The following is a 22,655-nucleotide window of genomic DNA, read 5'->3' as shown; positions in this document are numbered from 1 at the left end:
AGTAGCTGTGCTTTTATTGGAAAATTGTAATGACATAAGCAATTTCTTCTTCAAAGGTGAAGTTATAGGATTCATGGGATTATAGACTCTTAGAGATGTAAACAGCTTTAGAGGTCATTTCTACCAACCTCTGCTGCAAGAATTCTGTTTTTGGCATTGCTGATGCATCTTGCACCTTGAAGAACGTCTCTCTGTTGGAAGTCAAGAAAGAATCTGAACATTTGTCCAACTCCTGCATTGTGAACTCCTGAAGGACAGGGCCTATGTCTTACGCATCTTTTTATCTTGTCCAGCACTTGGTCCATGGGTCATCAATGGAAACTGATGAATGAATTAATTGCATGAGTAAATGACACCCACAGGAACCTAGGGGTGGCTGCCATCATGTTGCACAGAGTAAAGATCATCACTGAACATTAGGCTGGCAGCTCTCAGGACTCACAAATTGCTACAGGGGTTTGTGGCCTGGATTTTCTCTGGTCTCATTTATATTCTCCAGCCTAGATTTGGTTTTTGTTTTTGAAAGGGTGGGCAATGATAAAGCTAGACTTTTAATTCTTTATCACCCCCTCTCTCCATATCCTACCTGACCCCTTTCTCCAAGGCCCTGCTTGACTACGATAATTCTCCCAGCTCTTATCTGAATATATGTGAAGGCATGTGGATAAGGAGAAGGTATAGATGGAGATGCTGAAAGAGAATGGAGCCGTAGGGAACGGTGGGTAGAAGTCCTGGCTTTGACACTTCACACTACTCAGACACAGGGTAGTGATTGACTACCATCTCCAAGAGAGCTGGGTTCACATTCTGGCTCTTTAACTTACTGTTACCGACATTAGACAAGTTACTTATCCTCAATAATGATTAGTTTCCTCATTGATCAAATGGGGATAATTTCTAGAGGTGTGATGAGATAATGCACAATAAAGTATTTAACAGAGTGCCCAGTGCATTTGTTGAGTCAGCAAGAAATAAATATTAGTTGGAATGCTAGTGAGAACGTTAGGAAAAATCATAGGCAACTTTCTTTCAAGAGATGGGACAGAAAATAGGGCTGGACCAACTGATTCCCCACCCAGGGGCCACACGCTTGGCCATGTTCTTCCACAGGCCAAGACTCTCCCTTAAATCTCTGGTCCCTCTGTCTCCACTACTGGGTGACAATCCACTGGGAGTCTAATGACTACTTATTAGGATACTCTGACTTCCCTTCCCAGTCATGGGTGGCAGAGAATTGGAAGGTGAGAGTCCACCTCGGTCTCACCATTGTTAGATGATGGTGTGATCATGAGGAGATGGGGCTGGCACATAGAAGGGGGAAAGAAATCTGGTACTTGGCTTTTTTTTGCCACTGAGACTCTAACCTTCAGCACGAAAGGACTGCCAGAGGGCTTGACTATCTTAATGGGGAGGAGGCTGCTCTGTTTGGAGCAATCTGCCATCAAAGGATTCACAGTGCCGAATTGGCCAACAGCTAGCAACTCTCAGCTCCAGTGCTTCTAAATTACCTCTCCTGGGAGGTCAGTGTTTGCTCTAGATCCCACGATCACCATTTCCCACCATCTGCCTCTCACCCATATCTGGATTAGAATTAGTGACATTCAAAACCATTAAGGTTTGGCATTTTGAATCAATCCGAGTAAGTGCCCAATGCTCAAAGTACAAGGTCTACAAGACAGAGCCAAAAATGTAATGAGAACACTTCATCACGAGGTTTAGTTTATAATGCGCTTCCACCCACAGCCAAACACGCCATGAGGAGCATTCCTTTTTGATATCACCTCATAAATACTGACTTCAGTGGAAGAAAGATACAGGATAACAAGGGGGGCTACCAACTCCTCCCCCACCCCCACCAAAACTTTGGCAACTGACTGTGCCAAGTGTGGCCACGTGAGAGAGTTGGCTCCTGCCAAGCAATAAAAGTAGGGTTAAGGAACCTGATACGAGTACATCCCAGAATGAGTGATGCCTGATAGCATCCTGTTTCATTTGAAGACTCAAGCTTGCTCATTCTTTCATCAAGCATTTGTTGAATACTATGTGCCGGAGACTTTGTTGGAGGTACTGGGGTAGCATAGTTAAATTCTATGGTCTCTCCAGAAACTTCAGTGTGGTAGGGGCACATGTCTCCTTTGAAGGCTCGCTCTCTAAGTATATCCTTCCCAAAAAGAAGTTGGGGAGTAGTAATAAACACCATACAATTACAACTAATCCAGTCCCCAGGAAGCCGTACAGTCTTGCCTATTAATTAATCACAGTGAATTCTCTAGAATAAGACATTTATGTCTGGGCTCTGAGGGTGAGGTAAAAAGACGAAGGTATCCCTAGCCCCTACCTTGGTGTAGTCATAGATAAGGAAGTAAGATGGAGAAGAAGATGCAAGGTCCATTCCCTCAGGGAAATTCCTAATTTTTCTGCCTTCATTTGAACCACAGGCTCCACAGTTTTATTAGGTAGTCCTAAACGAACCCAACCTGAAATTGCCACATAGGGGTGGTGGAAAACCACTGGAGAAGTGAGAATTGCTAGCACATTATATCTGATCTGGACTTTATTAATACACAGAGCAGGTCCTTATGAGGAGTATGATTATGCTGTGACTCCATTAAGTCCTTGAGCATCTCTATGTGCCAGGTACTGTGCTGTGCTGGGAATGAGACACTCAGTCTTTGCCTGCTCAGAATGTACAGTCTGGCAGTGCTTATGGATGTTAGACAAGTGTAATGACTAAGAGAACAAGGTAAGTCACTGAGAAGGTGGCGGTTAAGTTGGGAGGTGAAGGATTCATAGATGTTGATCAGAGAAAGATGACATGGAAGAGCATTCCAGACAGGAGGTGGTCTATGTTGATGCAAGGTGTTGGACTGCTGGTCTACCCTCTTCTAATCTTCCCCTTCGTCCTCGCCACTGCCTCTTTCCCCTCCAGAATGTAAACGTGCTCAAGTCTCTACCACCTCCAAACCAAAACAGAACAAAGTAAAACTTGACTGACACCTCTCGCCACTTGTTATTTTCTCTCTTGTCTTTACCTCAAAGCTCTTGAAAGCATAATCTGTATTTGCTGTGTCCACTTCCTCACCGTGGTCTGACTTTTTCATTACTTGTCTGCAATTGCCCAACAGTGTGAAATCCAATTGATATTTTCCGATTCTTATTTTAATTGACCTCTTTGCAGTAGTTGGGTCTGTGGCTTTCCCTTCCTTCTTGATACCTTCTCTGCTTTTGATTTCTATGATACCACCAAACCCTGGTTTTCATCCTACCTCTTGGCTACTCCTTTCATTCTCCTTCACAGGCTCCTCTTCTGCACTCCCCTGATCAACAGTGATATATCTCAGGAGTCCATTGTTGGGCACCATTATTGACTATAAGTTGATGCCTTCTAATCTACAACTCTGGCAAAGATCTCACTTGGAAGTCCCGATGTCTGTTGGGTAGATCTCTTTGGATAATTCACACATACTCCAAACTCAATTCCAGCCCAGCTTATTCAAAATTGAACTAAATTCCCCATTCAGGCCTTTCTCCTATATCCACCCATGCTAGAAATTTGATATTCATCTTTGATTCTCCACTTCTGCTCATGCACCCTCCACATATATCTAATCAGTGTCTAACTCCTGAAGATGACACCTCCTAACACTGAATTCCCGCCCTTCTCTCAGCCCTCATGTGCACTGCCTTAATTCAGGCCTTCATCTTGTCTTACCTGGGTTCCTACTATCAATTTCAGATAGTTCTCCCTACTCTGTGTCTGCCTCCCTTCCAGTTCATCTTTAACACAGCTCCCAATGGGGGCTTTCTAAAATGCAAATCTCATGATGTCCCTCCCCTGCCTGAACTTGTTTGCTGACACTCCATAATGTTCATGAATAAGTTCACCACCCCCTTTGAGATCTGGACCCTCCCCATCTCACTAACTTCATCTCTTGCCCTTGCGCCACAGCTTTTACGATCATCTTGCATAGTCTTCCCTTTTCCTAAAATATGTTCTCTTCCTTTTCATAGGCTGCATACCCTGAGGAACTTCCCAGATCTCCTTCACACCCAGCCCTGCCTCTGTTCCTTCATCTGAGGCTACTTCTTTGATGACCCCTATCATTTTGGACTTCATGTCCCCCATCAGAATCTGAGCTCTTAGGGAAAAGACTCTGTAATGCATGTTTTTGTGTCCTCAGATCCTCACATAGTTACTTACTGAACAACGTAAAATATTTTGTCACATATATGGATATATCCACGTGTGTGTGTGTGTGTGTGTGTGTGTGTGTGTGTGTGTGTGTAACATGTTTGGAGGCATAATGGAAAAGAGAGTTAACATTTCTTGTGCACTTACAATATTCCAGGGACTATGTTAGATAATTTATACACATTTGTATAATGATCCTCACTTTATGAGTAAGCTGAGGTTCACAGAGGTTAAATAACAGGCTATGATTTCATAGCTCGTAGGTAGGTGACAGGGCTGTGATTTGAGCCTAGGCTTGTCTGATTCCAAACCCTGGAATTTTTCATCCCGCCCCCCCCCACTGCCTCTGCAACTCTGCAACTACCAGAAAGGAACAGTCAGGTAGAGGAAGCAAGATACTATAATTGAGGATTTACTTGGGAACCCTTAACTGTGTTAATAATGAAAACCCTCAGCTTATCATAGCACAGGCTTTCAAGCTTCTTCGACTGTAAAGAATACAAAGATCACCCAATTTTTGATGTTTTCTTTCCAGAGTTCATCTTTTTTAAAACGTTTCACCTGATTTATAAGGATTCCACAAAGATTAACCGTACATGTATGCTGTGAAGGATCTCATCTTTCTCAGAGGAAATGTGCTTTTTAGTCACAGAATAGGTACGTTTTACACTTGTTATCTATTTATTCTGCTACCAAAAAACTGCTGATGCTACAGGGCCTCCTGGGAATTCCAGTGAGAAAATATGTATGGAATGTGCTCAGGGTTGTGGGACTTCCCATAATGACTGGAATAGAAGAAAAGCTGATAGGAAGAAAAATTCTCTCTGGACACTTGGGAGAAAATTTCTGATGAAGAATGGTCAGGGGAAGAAGATGATGGAGCCCCAGGGAACACATCAGATAACTCTGGCTTCCATTCTAGAAGCCTGGTCAGGGCTGGGATGCAACTAACCCTACTTCAGAGAAGTTGCCACCATGCTGGGCAGTACCCTTTCTCCCCCGCTAAGGAGCGTCACCAAAGCTAGCTGGTGTTTTAGGAATGTTATCTTTCATTGATCCATCTTACCCTTCCTGGTGTGGGGCTCCGAGACCACATCTCTGCGTCTTCAGTGTCCCTTTCCCAGTTCAGTTTATAGCTCAACCTCTCACCCTCACCTTAAACCTCACCAGAAAGGAGCGGCTCAGCGATGAGCTGGCTACATCAGCCAGCGCACTGATCACCAGGGAAGATTTACGGGTCTGGCTGGAGAAATTGCTGCTTTCATTAACAAATGCTTCATGAATGCCTATTACATGCTTGGCCCTGGATTGGCTGGAACGATGCTCCTCTCCTTCACAACCACCTGTTCCACATCCCTCCTCAAGCTGTGCACTCAGCTGAGTAGGATGGCCTTCCCACACAGAGAATGGCCATGCTCTGGCCAAGGTCTTTCAGTAGCTACCCTCCTTGCTGGACCCCGTAAACAGGTTCTATAGGGCACACTTCCTCCTTCAATGCCTTGCAAGCTGCCATGAGGAGAGGCAACCAAATGACTATCATTATCAAAATCCTGCTCATTTGTTGAACATATAGAGTGAGAAGAAGCTTGGCACTTACGTATTGAGAAAGATTTCGTTCTGTTTTTGAGGTGGGGAGTGTTTAGATGTAGTTGACTTTAGTTCAACCAACTGAAACCTAAAGTCACCAGGCCCCCCCATCCCTCATTCCGACTCCCACTGCAGATCTGAGCCTTCTGAGACTGGAGAATCAGCCAAGGGGTAAGGATGTCTGCTGCGAGCATTATTTTGTTCTTTAAAGGGATAAGATGTTGATGGCTTTTTTTTTGTTTGTTTGTTTGGGAGGGGAATGGGGGAAGCAGGTCAGATGCCCCTGACATTTAAATGTCTATGCCAAAACCTCACGTAGACCTTGTCTGTCCAAATGAGAAATGGAAATTACGACTGAGAGAAATGACAGAGTCACTCTCTTTAGGGAATCCGTAAATGCTTTCAGCAAAACATAGCTGAGAGGGAAAGCACAAGAAGGGAGACAAAGATTCTCCTGACCACGAGCCAGGACAGATTAGCCCCTCGTTACCTGAAGGCAGCACCGTGAGCATCATATGCTGTGACTCATCTGATGCTTGGTTGACCCACTTGCTTGGACTGCCATGCAGCTGCCACTCTGTCACCCTGCACCAGTAGAGCCCAGCATCCTCCATCTCTACCCGATGAAGCTTCAGGACAAAGTCTGTAGGGGATGAACGGTAACAGTGCAGATGGCTCCTGAGCCCCTCTTCACCATACTCCAACAAGCCATCATGCTGCAAGTGCACCAGCATCTTCCTTCCAGAATTTTCCCTGTTCTGGTACCACATCACAGAGAACAGGGAAGCTGAGCTGCCAGAACTCTCCAGGCTGCAGTGGATGGCCACTTCTCCATGCTCAGTAGCATTTTCTGTCTTGTACCCTTTGGAAACACGTACCTTACTTCCTAGGAAATAAAATGTCAATAAATTAAAGACAAATCTAGATTTTTAGATTGGATACCTCCTCTGAAAAATCTAGTTCTCACTGAGGAGATGCCATCTTAAAATCCTAAGACATCAGGTCTTTCATCTGTAACATTTTTTCCTTGACCGCCATCCTTCTTCCATATTTGCTAGAACATTCTGCGCTATGAATCAAACCAACCATTTTCCTTCTTCAGCCCTACCTCTTGTCTGCTGAAAACCTGCCCCTGAAACCACCCAGGTTCAATGGGCACTCTGCCCTGCTGCTTTTACCCCTCCCTGGTCAACTTTTTCTTCTACTTCCCAGAGGGATCATTCAAAACTTCCAACCATCCCCTCAAGCTGGGTATTGCACCACTGCCCCTCATTCCTAGCAAATTACCCTCCTCCCATATGCCCAGATATCATCTCAGTTCTAGATGAAAGGAAAGAGGAGGCTATCCGAGAGACTGAATATTTTCATACAAGTGTTAGAATACCACTCAAGGAGAGACTTTAAATTATCGGATTAGACTAAGTTTTTTTTTTATTATGTTCAGTTAGCCAACTTATCATTAGTTTTTGATGTAGTGTTCAACGATTCACCAGTTGACTAAGTTTTAAACAGATTTTGACATTTACTTTTTTAAAAAGTTCCCCTCCTAACTAGCAGGTGAGAACTTTGAATGAAGTCCAGAGTAGTTACAAACAAAATAAAGAAATTATACTATACACTAAATTTTCAACTCTACCACAAACACATTTATTAATCTATCTTTAAAAGAATAACTTTGCGGTGCCTGGATGGCTCAGTTGGTTAAGCATCTGCCTTCAGCTCAGGTCATGATCCCAGGGTCTCCCTGCGTAGCAGGGAGTCTGCTTCTCTCTCTCCCTCTGCCCTTCCCCCTGTTCGTGCTCTCTCTCTCAAATAAATAAATAAATAAATAAATAAATAAATAAATAAATAACTATCTTTTAAAAAATTAAAAATAAATAAAAGAATAACTTTGATCCTGGATTTGTTGTTGTTGTTACTCTCTCCTTCTCTTCATGGCAAAGTATGTGAAATATTAGTTTATATGATACTGTCTCTGTTTCCTCAACTCAAATTCCTCCCTACTTGACTGCAATCAGCCTTCCAATTCCAACACCATGCTCTGGCCAAGATCCTCAGTATGGGCCTAATTTCCCAGCTCAAGACACTCTCATTTTGTTGTCCTCTCTGTGGGTTTTGTCCCTGAAGTCTATTTTTTCTTGAAGTCCTCTCCTCTTTTGATTTCAGAGAAAATGTCTCTCCTACAATTCTGACCACTCCTTCTCAGTATCTTTCTCTGGGACCTCTTCCTTAAATCATACCCTACACCAGGGTGCACAGCTGGCCACCCCCAGCCAGCCACACCCCACCCACAGCTGTTTTGTTTGACACCCTCAGAATCTGAAAAGAGTTTGGATTAGTAGCGTACATTCTCAAATCGAGCAATGTCACACAAAAAAGATTTTAGGCACTTCTTGATAGACTAAAAGATCAGACAACACTGAACCCACATTTCTGGATGGAAAGTGTTTGCTAGCTTGAGCTAAGGAGTGGCTGCCTCCTTAAAGGGATGTGCATACACTGTCGAGATTTGGCTTGGGCAACTGGGACAAAGGGCTGCTAGCCACATAGATGGAGAGTGCAGAAGTATGCATGAGTCTTGTGGAATGGCAAGGATGATAATGCAGTTTGGGACATGCTGAGTGTAAGGGTCTCAGGGGCTTCCAAGTAGAAATGTATAACAGGCAGTTGGGTTGAAAGACCTGGAGCTAAGTGTAAAGACTTAGAGCAATTTCATCAAAGGTGGTAGTTGAAACCAAGGCAGAATTTAAGAAGTTCTGAAGAGGGCAGAGAATAATAAGACAAAGGGGTCCAGGATCTGTCCCTGAGGAACACCCACATTTAGCAGGAAGAAGAAGTGCCTGAAGAATGTGAAGAAGGGGAACCAGAGCAGCAGGAAGAGATTCTTATGCTAAGTTACTGTTTTGCTCTGCTGCCCCCAACAGATTGTAAGCTCCTTAAGGCAAGAGCTGTGCCTTATTTCTCTTTGTATCTCTAATTGTCTAATACACGGCGATGTTCATTATAATCTTATTTTTTTTTAAAAGATTTTATTTATTTATTTGAGAGAGAGAGAATGAGAGAGAGAGAGCACATCAGAGGGGATAGGGTCAGAGGGAGAAGCAGACTCCCTGCCGAGCAGGGAGCCCGATGCGGGACTCGATCCTGGGACTCCAGGATCATGACCTGAGCCGAAGGCAGTGGCCTAACCAACTGAGCCACCCAGGCGCCCATTATAATCTTATTTTTGGATGTTACATAGAAAATAAAATTTTAAGCACCAAACTAGATTAACGTATTTGCATTGTGCTGTTGGATCTCAGCCAGTTCTCAAACCTTAGCTGTGACATTCATTTAATTTTAATCAACATTGGAGGTGACCTAAATAATACCCAGAGATCTAATCAACCCTGCCCACATTTAAACTGCAGCACTCCTAGACCAATGCAAATGGATGGAACCTCTATTACATTTTTAAAGATCTCTTGAGGAAGAGGAGACTCCCTCAGTAAGCCATTCCAACAGTTAACTACTCTTATTCACCTTATGTTTAGGCAGCCAAATGTTGAAAAGCAATTTCTCCACACATCCCTATAGAGTTGTACAGTTTCTGTTCACAGTGGGAGAAATATGCTTTGTATTACTCTTTCTTTGCCAAATTACAGTAGAGCCCCACTGGAATGACACAGCTTGTTATTACAGAGATCTAGAGATACGACACCCAGGGTAGCTCCATAGACCAGGCTGCCAGTCTGATAAGCAAACCAATCCATGGGATCTTGTTCCCATCCAAGCTCCTCAAAGCCTCAGATTGATTCACCTTAAGTGACACCCGCCTCCTCTGCTGGGCTACTAGGTCCTGCATTCGTTGTGTAGGTGGACACTATTCCTATGACCCTGGGTCATATTTCTACTTTCACATATCCACTCCAAAGAAGAGCTGCCCCAGAGAAGTTTGCAATCCTACAGAAAGACATGTGAGGATACACTTGCGAGGTTTACCTGTGGACCTGAGTTTCAATTCTGTCAGACCTGACTTCTTTTCTCCAAGCTTGAGCCAAGTGCCATTTGTAGACAAGAGCCATTCCTCCACAGCGCAGTGGTATTTGCCCTGATCACTGTCTTCCATGTTCAAAACATGTAGCTGAAACAAGTCTTGGGAAACTTTTTCGGGGTAGAATTTTTGTTTTCTCCGTAGGGTGTGAAATTCATCCCCATATTTTACAACATTGTTTTTGTCTATTTGCAGGATCTTCAGCCAGGTTGCTTTAGTGGAACTGGGAGAGAAGTACCAAATGACAGCTAATTGAAGGTCTCCAGTGGACCGGGACAAGATGCTACATTCTATGTTGGTGTTGGAGTTGATGAGGATCTCTTGGACTTGACTGCTTGAGTTCACTTGTAGCTTGCTTTCTAAATTAAAAGAATGGTGACAGTGACTTTTTTATTTCGCTAGAAAATAGAATTTTAAGGTAGAAGGGACATTAGAGGTCAACTAGGCACGAGGCAATGTCTCCTACATCCATTGGATGTGTGAATTCCTTCCCCAGCAGCCCCACTAACTGCCCACTGAGCCTCTGAACAGCTCACCAACTGACAAAGCAGCCCATTCCATCTTTGGACATCTCTGCCACTAGAGAATTTTTTCTGATGTCAAGTGGGATTTTACCACTCCCTACCTTCCAGTCACTGGTCCTGGTTCTACCCTTACCCGGCAGAGTGGGATAGGGAACATGGGGCAGGATGGAGTGTCATACAGAAAACCAATCTCTTCCACATGATAATGCCTCACTGTCAAAGCATAGACTTCTTCTCTTCTGTCACATTTCATAAATCAAAGTGAGAGAAAGTGGCCCTATTAATGCTTTGTCTGTGTGCTCACTCTCTGGAATACTCCTGGATTCACAATTCGCTGACATGTCCTTGTTTGTATCTGCCTTCAAACATGGGTAAGCAAAAGGAAGTTGTACGTGGGCTACTAAAATTGCATGTCTCTTTGCAGCCAGTCAACTGTGGGAATCTTATACAGATATGGAGTCAACTAACCTTTTACTCCAGAAGCTTTTCTGCTCTGTCAGGAAGATGAATGGTACAACCTGCCTTCCAAACCTTATTCTAACTTCTTGCTGATATCATTAATTCTATTTTTGTAACTGCTCCTTAAAGTTGCTGGTAGGTCCCTTTCCTCTTCCTTCAGCAAATATGTATCAAGCACACATTGTGTTATGTGCCAGACCATTCCTGGCTCTGTGGATACCTCCCATCAGTGGGTTCACAGTCTAGAGGGAGAAACTAGTACAGGCACAGAGGCCTACAAGTTACAAGACTGTATCAGCCAAGTGTGACAGAGGTATGCAGAAGTGGCTGTCCGAGCACAGGGTAGGACCTCTAACTCAAATATGGGAGTAGGGGGAGGCTTCCTGGAGCAGAGATCTTGAAGCTAAGTCTTAAGAGTTAATAGGAATTTGTCTGGTGGAGAGGAGGTTAAAGAGTTCCACACAAAACCCATGACTTGAACAAAGACTGGAAGTGAGAGAGAACACAGAGTATTTGAGGGCTTGCAAGTAGTTCAGCGTGGCCAGAGCTCAAATTCAAGATGGAAAGTGGAAGATGACACTGGAAAGACATAAATGTGCCAGGTTATAAAGGATCTTGCAGGCTGTGCTATGGGAGTTTGGATGAGGTGGATATGGAGGTGTTGTGGTTTCTCACCTTGCCCACTGGTGGATCGTGAGGACATGGAGAACAGTGTAGGAGGAGTAGATTTGGAAGAATAAGAATAGTGCATTTATGTTTGGACTTACTGAGTGTAGATATGCCTTGGAGATAATTGTATAACGAGTCTGGAGATGAAAAGAGAAGTCTTTCAGGATAATGGATTTGAGCGTTGTCAGTATATAGGTTGAACCAGGGGGAGGAATAAGCCCACTTCAGGAGACTGTATGGAATGAGAAGAGAGCAAGCTAAGGCTGAAATGCAAAGGAATGGATCTGTGAAGGAGGAGAATTCTGCAAAAGAGAATGAGAAGAAACAGAGTGTTAGGAAAGAAACCAAGAAAATCTTGCGTCATGAGGCCAAGGAAAAAGGAAGTTTCAAGAAGAAAGGATTGGGTCAACAATTTTAAATACCATGGGAAGGACAAGGCAATTAAGACATGAGTTAATCAACAAGGAGATTGTTACAATTACCGAAAATGTCACTCAGCAGCAGAAAGAATAATGGCTGCTACCATGTCTGAGCATCTGCTTGATGCGTCAGGCACTGTCCTAGGCACATTACATATGTCACCACAGTGCAGGACAGCAATTTAGGGATGAAGTCCCTAGACTTGGACAGATTGAGTGATTTGCCCAAAGCTAAGCCACTCGCCAGTGCCTGTCAGGTAGAAATGACTTCAAAGGCTCTTAAACACAATGTCTTTAGAGAATGGAAGTCATAGAAGAAGATACGTGACCCAGCAGGACTTTGCCCAGGTTGTGTCTCTGCTCTTACACCAACTGATGAGGTAAATTATATTTGACTATAATCAGATATTCTCTCTTATACATTAACATGTTAAACCGAGAGGATAAATGTATTCTAATGGAATTGACATTATCCTTACCAGTAGGGGAGACATTCCAAACATTTAATGACTAGTAAAGCACGGGCAGTGACCAATCCGAAGAATGCCTCCCTCCCTACAGGAGCTGGTCCGAGAAGCCCCCTGTTGTGCCATGTGGTAATTTTCAGTTGCTGGGTGGTGGGGACTTTTGGGAAGAGGGGGAAGGGGCATGGAGCAACAGTTGTTAGTAGTCAGTGTGGAAGTATGTCAGTGTTTTAACAACCAGTATGGCTGTCCCATGCGTACTAACTTCATGTTAGCCTGGCCATCGGTTTTACATGGCGTTAACTTATACAGTCAAAACATGGGGGAAGGTATGTTATATTTTAATTCTATAATTTACCCAAAATAGGAGAAATGTGTTCATTTGTTTTTAAAGCAGGGATTACTTTCCAGTGGTGTTTACCTGGTAAAGTGATGGCTATCATCAGTGAGTGAGAGACGGCAGAAGCCCTCACGGGGCCGCTTGTGCATAGGGAATTTCTGACGTAAACTTCTACTTTACACTGATAAACTCCTGCTTCTTCCTCAGTGGCATCATGAATTAGGAGTTGAGAATGAAACGAGGACTGTAAAACTTTTGTCTTCTTTTGGAACTGAGATAGGAAATCCCCCCACTCAATAGTGCCATTATGGGTGATTCGAACAAGCGGATGAAAGACTTGAGATCTTGCTGGTTGGAAGAGCCATGTCATGGTGAGTGGCACCCTGAGGTTGGCATAGTCAGCCTCCACTATGCAGGACAGGCCAAAGGTCTTGGCTAATTCCACTTTGGGTTGACGGCTCATCAGCTTAACCCATAAACTTGACTCTGTGGGCAGAAATAAATGGGAAACACCATTGCCAATATGTTTATCAAATCAAAGTTTTCCTACTGACCACCTCTTCACATGGAGCCATGCATTCATACACTGGGAGCATCAACTATCTGGGGCTCAGAGTTGACTCACAGTACGGTCTGTCCTGAATTCTGTCCTCAAATTTTCCAAAGTTGATCCTCTTCTAAGAGCGTTCCCAGCAGTGACAACAAACAGGAAGTGTTTCTCCAGCCTGCTGCTTAGACAGCTGCTACTGAGTGGGTGGAGTGCTCTCCCCTCCCTACCCCCGCCGCCCCCCCCCCCACCAGTGGCTGGTCTCCCCTTATTTCCACTCATGGGCTCAGCATCACTCTTTTGCACAGGCTTGAAGAGACTCTGCAAGCCCAGGGCTGCAGCTCTAGAAGCCTGGATGTACGAGGCTCAGCTCCACTGGGCACAGGTCCTCTATATGTCTACTCCAGCTCATAGGCTTTCACGTTTAGTTTTGACTAACAACCGACAAGTGGCACCCTACGGATGATCCTTATAAAGATGAGTAAACTTTAGAGATTGGCTGACAGACCTGGCAGCCAGAGACTATGCTCTGTGTCCTGGGGTGTACGTTCTACAACGAGGGGGTTTGGGTCGACACACAATCAAATTCCACTGCTTCCCACTGCCCAGGAAGGTACCGTTGATATATGTAAGTTTAGAACAGGATTTCTTTGACCTTTACCCAGAGATTTGACAGTGACGGCCAACTTCTGAGTCCAGCTCCGCCCTCTGGCCTGGTTCCGGGTGCCCTCAGACACTCTGCACTCATACATGCCACTGTCTGTGGTGCTGGTGGAGCTGATCTCCAGCTGGAAGGTAGCCCAGTCCGTTTTCTCCAGCCTTGTGGAGCCCTGGTTATTGAGTTCCTTGTAGGAGGCCCCCAGCTGCACGGTGCCATCCTGCTGCATGCCAGCCACCAACTCTGGCTGCTTCTGGCCTTGTGGAAGATGCCACCATTCCACAGACAAGGGACTCTCAGCCCCATCTGCCTTGCAGAGAAGGGTTAATGCCTCTCCTTCCCACACGGCTTGCTGCTGGTTCTTGGTAGCTAAGACCACATTTCTTGCTGTGGATTACAGATTTGAGAGGGAAAAAAAAAGTATTTCAAGTCAATGAAAATTTTTCTAAAACATGGTGAAATCTCTTTAATTAGGCCTTGACTAGTTTGTGACAAATCAGATTGGGCTGTTGACTGCTCTTACCACCCCCGGAAAAGAGATTTGCTAAACACTTACATAGTGGGAACAAGACAGCAGAAAGACTATCAGGTGAACTTATTTACACTTAATTTATAATTTGCCCTTATTTTTAGTGATTTGTTAAATCAGCCCTTCATTAAGAACATCTAGTTGGGAAAGCATCTGGTAATATTTTGTTAGATTAATTAGGGTGGGTGTATAACCCTGAAAATAATGAAACTGTGTTTATTTAAATTTTTAGTTTTTTGGAATTTTATCTTTCACAGATCAAAATGATATTCCTCTGCCTACTTATCTTTCCCTAATTAGTATGTGTTTTGAACAGGAAAGGAGTATTGGTAATTAGATTTCTGTTCAAAAACTACCATTGGGGCACCCGGCTGGCTCAGTCCATAGAGCATGCAACTCTTGATCTCAGGGTCATGAGTTCGAGGCCCATGTTGGTTGTAGAGTTTATTTAAACAACAACAACAAACAAAATACCAACATTAAAAACAATTACTTGGGGGAAAATACACATATAGATATATTTCTCTTTTTCAAATCACATATTCATATATATATAAACACACTATTGGTTGAAGAGAGATCCTACTTATATCTGAACTATAATGTTAAACTACAAAATATAAATCTGGCTCCCAGATGGGAAATTCAAGATATGTAGAAACGCAAACATTCATTCAACAGATACTTCCTGTGCAAGGCTTTGTCCTGGGTGCTTTGTGGGCAAAGCAAAGACACCTCCATAGCTCAGGCATCTCACGTTTAAGGCCAACGTCCTGGGAGTCAGAATTTATCTTGGGCAACACAGTTGTCCTCCCTGACCCTTGATTTTCTTTCCTGTATATACGAACATAATAATGGCACCAACCTTATTGCATTGTTGGGATGAGTAAAAGTGGTACATGCCAAAGGGCTTAGCCTGGCTGGCAAGGGAAAGTACCCAGTACATGGGAGTTATTAGCATTGGTTGTAATGATAGGTACTTAGTGAAAGTGAGGTAGTTCAAAGCCAAGAGAGAAAACAAAATGAAATTGGGATGAGAAATCTAAATAAGATCTAAATGAATTTGCAAATTGTTCTTCCCTGCTGAGGAAGGAGTTGAGCCTTCTCCTGCTCTATGTATATTATGTATATAATAAGTTACAAAGGCAGAATGAAGCTTGATGTTCACAAGTAACTTTAATACATGTATTTAATATTTTAATTATCTAATAATACTATTAAATAATTCAATAATTCTTATTTAATAATTAAATAATTATTAGTTAAATAATATTTAATATTATACATCTATATCTGTATCTACATATGTAAACTTGCTTCCAGATTTTGGGGAGTGGAGGCAGGATTATACTTCAAGTTCTTTTCAAGTTAAAAATAGACTCATAACTGAAGTTGAGAAAATAAAGAGGAAATTATTGCTCATAATCTCACTACTTGAATATAACCATTATGGTTAGTTTCAACTAACATCAGTTTTTGTTTTTTTTAAAGAAAAAAATGAGGTTTCCTTAGTTCATTACAGTCCTTACTGCCTTTGGTAAGAAGTAATAATCTTATCAAGTGTGTGTAAGTTACACATTCACAGTGGTAGTGAGTAACCTCTTCTGTTTAAAATATTCATAAAATATGAATTTCATGATAAAACTCTGCTCATACTTTGGTTTGACTTTCAAAACTGAATGCTCAACAGGATCCTTAATAAATTTGCTAATAGCTTTTTCTGTTTCCACATATCAGGCCCAGTTTGGACTCCAGCCTACCCAATGAACTATTTTTAGCTTTGGAAGACCACCCTACTGATAGGCTTATGATCTGTGGGTCACAAAGCACACCTTCAGTTCCCTTTGGCACAGATTCCCATATGCTGAATTTAAGAAAGGTTTACAGATATGTTTCAGCAGAGACTGAGATGAATGAAGCAAAGATTTAGCTCTGTGTAAATATGTAAACCCGCCTACACAGTTCTTCCTGAATCCTAGAAAGTTAGACCAAATGTTTAGTGTGAAAACTAACATCAGCACACTTCCTGGCGTGCCGCTCTGGGCCAAAGTTTGTGTGTCTTCATTGCTGGCAAATGGGGTGCCAGAGAAGAGCATGAAAGGGAAATCTATCTATCTTTGGAGATGCTGCCAGTGAGCAAGTGAAACAAGGGTATCTTTATTTTTAGTTGGGTTTTGTTTTGTGCTCTTGGGCAGTTAATCTTTCTAGACTTTGAATATAATACCCGGACCAGAGCATCCTAATATTAGTTGTAGATTTGTCTGTTCTCTCTTCAAACAAAAAGCATTGAGTGTTCAAACATGTTTAAGGTCATCCAACCTTCATAAACTTGAAACGAGAGCTGAGTGGCCTTCCACTTTCATGCCCATAGATACTCAGACCCGTTTGGACAGGCACATCACATTACAGCCAAATGCAGGGAATAGAGTCTGCCTGCTATCATTTACCTCTTCATTCCTTATTCTGAGTCATGCTTTGATGCAGAATTAAGACATACTACCATTCCCTGTATCAGGTTAAGATACTAGAGGATGGACAAAAGGCATCTGAAAGATGTTTGGGGGCAGGGGCCATAATGTAGGTGTTTGATCCCCAGGAAGGAGGCAAAGCGTCATTCTTTCCTCTTACCATACTCACACCACACAGACAACAAAGAGAAGATAGAGGGTTTCATTAACGCACGTGTTTTCTGTTCGGAGAAAAACCCAACGTGCAAAAACGAGGACTGATCGCAAATAGAATCAAAGGATCTAAGACAGCAAGAAGGGACCTCCGGACAATCTAGTCGTATGTAATTATTTTATATTTGAGGAAGCTGAGATTTAAAGAAGTTAAATGTTGTGTCTGTGGTCACAGCCCATTTAACGGCCCCGGAATAAGACTTAAGTCTTCAGCTAGTTTGGTTGCTTTTCTTTACTCCACCTCAGAGTGATCTGACTGACACCCGACTCTTCAGGGGAAGTCCACTGTGTCCAGGGAGGCAGCCTGTACTCACAAAGGAGGGAAGCGGAGGGCAGCCCAGGCATGTCTGGTTCTGACTTCACGTACCTGCTGGTTTCCTCAGATGCACATGGCTGTCTGGTGACTGCTTGCTCTGAAGCACCTGCCAGGAGCCCATCTGAGCTCTTGCCATCTCCGCCACAGCACATCTGTAGGCGCCTTCATCCTCGGGGCCCGCAGAGAAGATCTTGAGAGAGAAAGCCTTGGGGGTTAACTTTGAAACCTGGAGCTGTCCTTGACTTGCTCTCTGTCTGTAGTCTCCCTTCAGGTCCAGAACACCCCCAGCATCCATGCGGGCCATCTCATTACCATTGAAGAACCAAACGCCCTGAAGCTGTGGGTCCCGGCCACTGCCTACGACCAGGCAGACCAGTTCTAAGGATTTCCCTGTAGTAAACGTGCTCTCAGCTGAAATGTTGACTTGAAAATCTCTCACTAGGAAACAAAAGCAACGCAGGTATTTAGAGAAGCCACAGCAACTGTCCTTTCGGGACCACGGAGAGATAATACCCCCTGTAAGGATAGTACGGGGATTGAATTTCATGTGGGAGTTGAGCTCTGAGGTCAGCCAAAGAAATGCCTAGAATCAAAAATGTCCTTGACTATTCCTTCAATCATTCAGAAAGAACAGTATACATAGCTTTCTGAATGCAATCCTATTAAGCAAGACGTACGCATAGAAGTATAAAGTATACAGTAGTTTATCTTTTTTGAAAAAAAAATATAAAATATTTTATAATATGTTGAACTGCTGTAAGTTGTGATGCTTTGTTCTCTTTTTTTGGCTGAGAATATCCAGTGGAATTTTCCTAAGTTAAAGCACATGTGATGTGATGTAGAACTAGTCCACAGCTAACATAACACCTAACAATGAAAAGCTGAAAGTTTTTCCTCTAAGATCGGTAAAAGACAAAGACATCCACTCTCACCACTTCTATCTGACATAGTATTGGAAGCCCTAGTCAGAGCACTTAGTCAGGAAAAAATAAATAAAGGGCATTCAAGTCAGAAAAATGAAGTAAAATAATCTGTTTGCAGATGACATGATCTTATATATAGAAACCCCAAAAGACTCCACCAAAAACCTGTTAAAACTAATGTTTGCAGTAAAGTTGCAGGATACAAAATCAACATACAAAAAAAAAATCAGTTCCATTTCTATACACTAGCAACACAGTATTGGAAAAAGACATTAAGAAAATTTCTACAGATGGCCAATAAATACAATGAAAAGATGCTCAACATCACTCACCATCAGGGAAATGCAAATTAAAACTGTAATGAGATATCACCTCACACCTGCCAGAATGGCTATTCTCAAAAAGACAAGAAATACCAAGTGTTGGAGAGGATGTGGCAACAAGGGAACACTTTTACACTGCCAATAAGAATGTAAATTGGTGCAGGCAATATTGAAAAGAATATAGAGATTTCTCAGAAAATTAAAAATAGGGTGCCTGAGTGGCTCAATAGGTTAATGGCCAACTTTTGGTTTCGATTCAGGTCCGATCTCGGGGTCACCCGCATCAGACTCAGTGCTCAGCACGGAGTCTGCTTGTCCCTCTCCCTCCCCCTCTGCTCCTCTCCATGAGCTCTCTCTCCTTGTCTCTCTCCTAAATAAATAAATAAAATCTTTTTAAAAATTAAAAATACAATTACCATATGATCCAGCTATTCCACTTCTGGGTATTTATTCAAAGAACACAAAAATACCAAGAAGATATATGCACCCCCAAGGTCATTGCAGCATTATTTATAATAGTCAACATGTGGAAACAACCTAAGTGTCTATCAATGGATGAATGGATAAAGAAAATGTGGTACACACACACACACACACACACACACACACACACACACACACACACACACACAGAGGAATACTACTTAGCCGTCAAAAAGAAAGAAATCTTGCCATTTGCAACAACATGGATGAACCTTGAGGGTTTTATTCTAAGTGAAATAAATCAGACAGAGAAAGACAAATATCACATGATTTCACTTATATGTGGACTCTAAAAACCAAAACAAATGAACAAACAAAACAAAAATAAACTCATAGAGACAGAGAACAGATTTGTGGTTCCCAGAGGGAAAGGGGGTTGGGGAGTGGGCAAAATGGGTGAAGGGGCTCAACTGTATGGTGATGGATTGTAACTAGACTTATAGTGGTGATCACTTGTAGTATACATAAGTATCGAATTATAGTGTGGCACACCTGAAACTACATAATGTCATACACTAATTTTATCTCAATTAAAAATAACCTCATTTGCAATAATGTCAAAAAGAAGAAAATACTTAGGAATAAACCTAACCAAGGAGGTGAAAGACATGTGCACTGAAAACTGTAAAATATTGATGAAAGAAATTAAAGATACAAATAAATGGAAAGATAGCCTGTGTTCATGGGTTGGAAGAATTAATAACACATGTTGGTGAGGATGTGGAGAAATGGTTGTGGAGGACATGCACTGTTAGGGGGAAGGTAACATTATAGAAATGGTGTGGACAACCTAAGTGTCCACCGATGGATAGACAAATGAAGAAAAAAAATATATATATACACACACACACACTATATTTTATGTGTGTATATATATGTGTATATATATACACACACGCACACTGAAATATTATTCAGCCATGAGAGAAAAGGAAATCCTGCCATTTTCAACACCATGGATCACCCTGGAGGACATTTGGTAAGTGAAATAAGCCAGACACAGAAAGATACTGCAGGGGCTCATTTATATGTGGCATCTAAGACTGCTGAACTCATAAAAGCAGAGAGTAGAATGGTGGTTGTCAGGATCTGCGGGGGTGGGGTAGATATTGATCAAAGGGTACAGAGTTTCCATACGCAAGGTTAAGTTTTATAGATCTAATGTATAGCGTGGGGACTGCAGTTAATAATACTGTGTTGCATACTTGAAATTTGCTGAGAATAGAGATCTTAAGTGTTCTCACCATACACACATGCACACCCCTGCCACACATAAAAAGTAACAATGTGAGATGATGAATATGTTAATTAGTTTGACTGTGGTAATCTTTTCAAAATGCATATGTGTATCAAAACATGTACACCTTAAATATATACAATTTTTGTCAAATAAATAAGTAAAAATAAAGATTGTTTTACATAAAAAATTGGTCTCAAAGAGAGAAAAAAAGCACATGTGATGTGCCCTCACAGAACTCACTGAGTGTAACTTGGACACTTAAGACAAATAGGACAGTTTCTTAATGAAATAAAATAATACTCCTCCTAAAGAAGAGAAGGAAGGAAGGAAGGAAGGGAGGGAGGGAGGGAGGGAGGGAGGGAAGGGAAGGAAGGAAGTCTTCAATGATCCACCATTGGATCACTGCTTTTAGCATGGATACATATGTTTTTCTCAACCCCTTCCTATTGGACCATAGCCTACATAGAGAAACCAGGAATGACAGCTGAGGCTTCCTGTTTGCTTTGATGAAAATGCCAATGGATCATGAAGAGTAACAGCATCCCAAGCAGGAAATGGGGTCAGGTGGACGGAAATCCTGGCAGTGACTAAGATAAGGCTCCACATTGGAAACTGGAGCTACTCTGAGGCCCTGGGGGTCTGTGGTGTGGGGGCTTTGGAGAGACACACCTGCTTCGAGCACTAGCCCCACCTCTACCAGCATTTTGTATGTCTGAGATTCAGGTTTCCTTGTTTTAAAAATGGGGAGTCAACCACTTGCCCCATAGGGTGAGGACTAAATTAGATAATATAGATAAAGTAGATGATATAGATAAAAATGCTTACACAGGGCTTGGCAAGGATGGTAACAAAACCATTTTCGTGCATGACTTGTGGCATCTATCTAAACATTCAACAGATCTTATCCCATAGAAAACATGCTGTAGACAGACCCAACACCAAATGTCCCTCTTCTTATTTACGCTTCCCAGATGCCGAAACCAAAATGTATTCAAAACTTTCTAAATGTTTTTTCTTTTTAGACACAACAAAAGATTAGAAAAAAACCAAAAAGATATCCCATAAATACCCACTACCAACATACTCATGAATTTCTTGAGAAGATCATTACCTGTTGGTTGGATCCTCAGAGCTGTTTGAGCTGTCCGCTTTCTTGTGATTAAAGTCCAGGTTTCATCTGGATCCTGAATCCATTCAGTTGCCTCACAGAACAGCTGGCCTTGATCTGAGGGCTGGAGCCTCCCTATGGACAGCCTGAAGGTGGCGACCCCAAGCTTGCTGAGCTGGACGTCACCAGCCGCAAACCTCTCTGTATATGAGGGCCCAGGGATCAACATGAAATCTTTGGAGAGGGAAATAATCTTGGTAGTTTGGTTTCTTTCTCCATCCTGCATCAGGTACCAGGTGACAGAGAGGTGGGTATGCTGAGCTGTGGCTTTGGATGCTTCACAGGTAAGTTCTAATGATTCGCCTTCCTCCTTACAGAGAGTCTGGGGACTCATGGTGGCAGAGAGGGTATCTGGAATAACTGGAAGCAAAGGAATGATGGTAACTGACTGGTCCAGGAACCTGTCGGACAAGCCTGCTTGGATGAAGATGGCGCCCTGACCCACCATCCGTAAAGCACTTACTTTCAGTTGTTTTTCCACCAGCCATATGCTTTCCCTATTGCCAAGGGGAACATTGGCATCTGTATACACAGTCTGTGGAACTTGGCAAAACTAATGGCTCAGTGATGTATTGACCCCAACTTTACATTTTTAGCATAGGCTGTGACCAATTTAGCTACTCAGACACAGAGTATTTAAAAGGGAAGAGCACTGGGAGCTAGAAGACCTAGATTCTGATCCTAAATCTGTCCCTATTTGACTACAGGAATTGGAGCGAGTCACTTCACCTCCTTACGCCTTAACCTGCTTCTTTGTAAAGTTCTGAAATAATCTCTTAAAATCATTCAGAGCCAAAATGCAACCCTTACCAAAGTTTTGATAACCATCCTACTACCCTATCATTGTATTCTTCCTCAGAGGAAATCACACAGCCTAAGCTTATGGGAAAGCAACACTTGGATTCAATCAGTGAAGGTTTATGGAGCAGATACTCGGTGCTAGCCACGGGGCTAGGGGCTGAGATAACTATTCTCCTGGAGCTGGAGGTGTGGAAGGAGTCATATAAGTAGCCAAATACCACATACACTGGGTGAGTGCTAATAATAGCAATGTGAATAGAGCATCAAGAGGAAACAAAGATGGGAATACAGCCCGAGAC

The 22,655-nt window shown here is 42.6% G+C and overlaps 1 protein-coding gene across 2 annotated transcripts in view; it reads right to left on the bottom strand.

Annotated features, from left to right (window-relative positions):
• Positions 1-22,655, bottom strand: part of CD101 (CD101 molecule) — a 33,941-nt gene that overhangs the window by 3,593 nt on the left and 7,693 nt on the right. Inside the window, exons 3-9 of one of the 2 annotated variants that reach the window (XM_027578463.1) lie at positions 21,499-21,915; positions 17,470-17,856; positions 13,896-14,279; positions 12,769-13,173; positions 9,761-10,171; positions 6,270-6,665; positions 190-321 (exon numbers count right to left, since the gene is read on the bottom strand). In XM_027578463.1, the coding sequence (XP_027434264.1) occupies positions 281-321; positions 6,270-6,665; positions 9,761-10,171; positions 12,769-13,173; positions 13,896-14,279; positions 17,470-17,856; positions 21,499-21,915 (2,441 nt within the window). In that variant the 3' untranslated portion in view covers positions 190-280. Of the gene's footprint in view, positions 1-189; positions 322-6,269; positions 6,666-9,760; positions 10,172-12,768; positions 13,174-13,895; positions 14,280-17,469; positions 17,857-21,498; positions 21,916-22,655 lie in introns of those variants that run through there. The other variant, XM_027578456.1, reaches the window with a different exon arrangement.

The sequence above is a fragment of the Zalophus californianus genome, chromosome 4 (genome assembly GCF_009762305.2).
Source record: "Zalophus californianus isolate mZalCal1 chromosome 4, mZalCal1.pri.v2, whole genome shotgun sequence".
NCBI lineage: Eukaryota > Metazoa > Chordata > Mammalia > Carnivora > Otariidae > Zalophus > Zalophus californianus.
The sequence above is the reverse complement of the archived record's forward strand: the minus strand, read 5'-3'. Positions and strand labels throughout refer to the sequence as shown.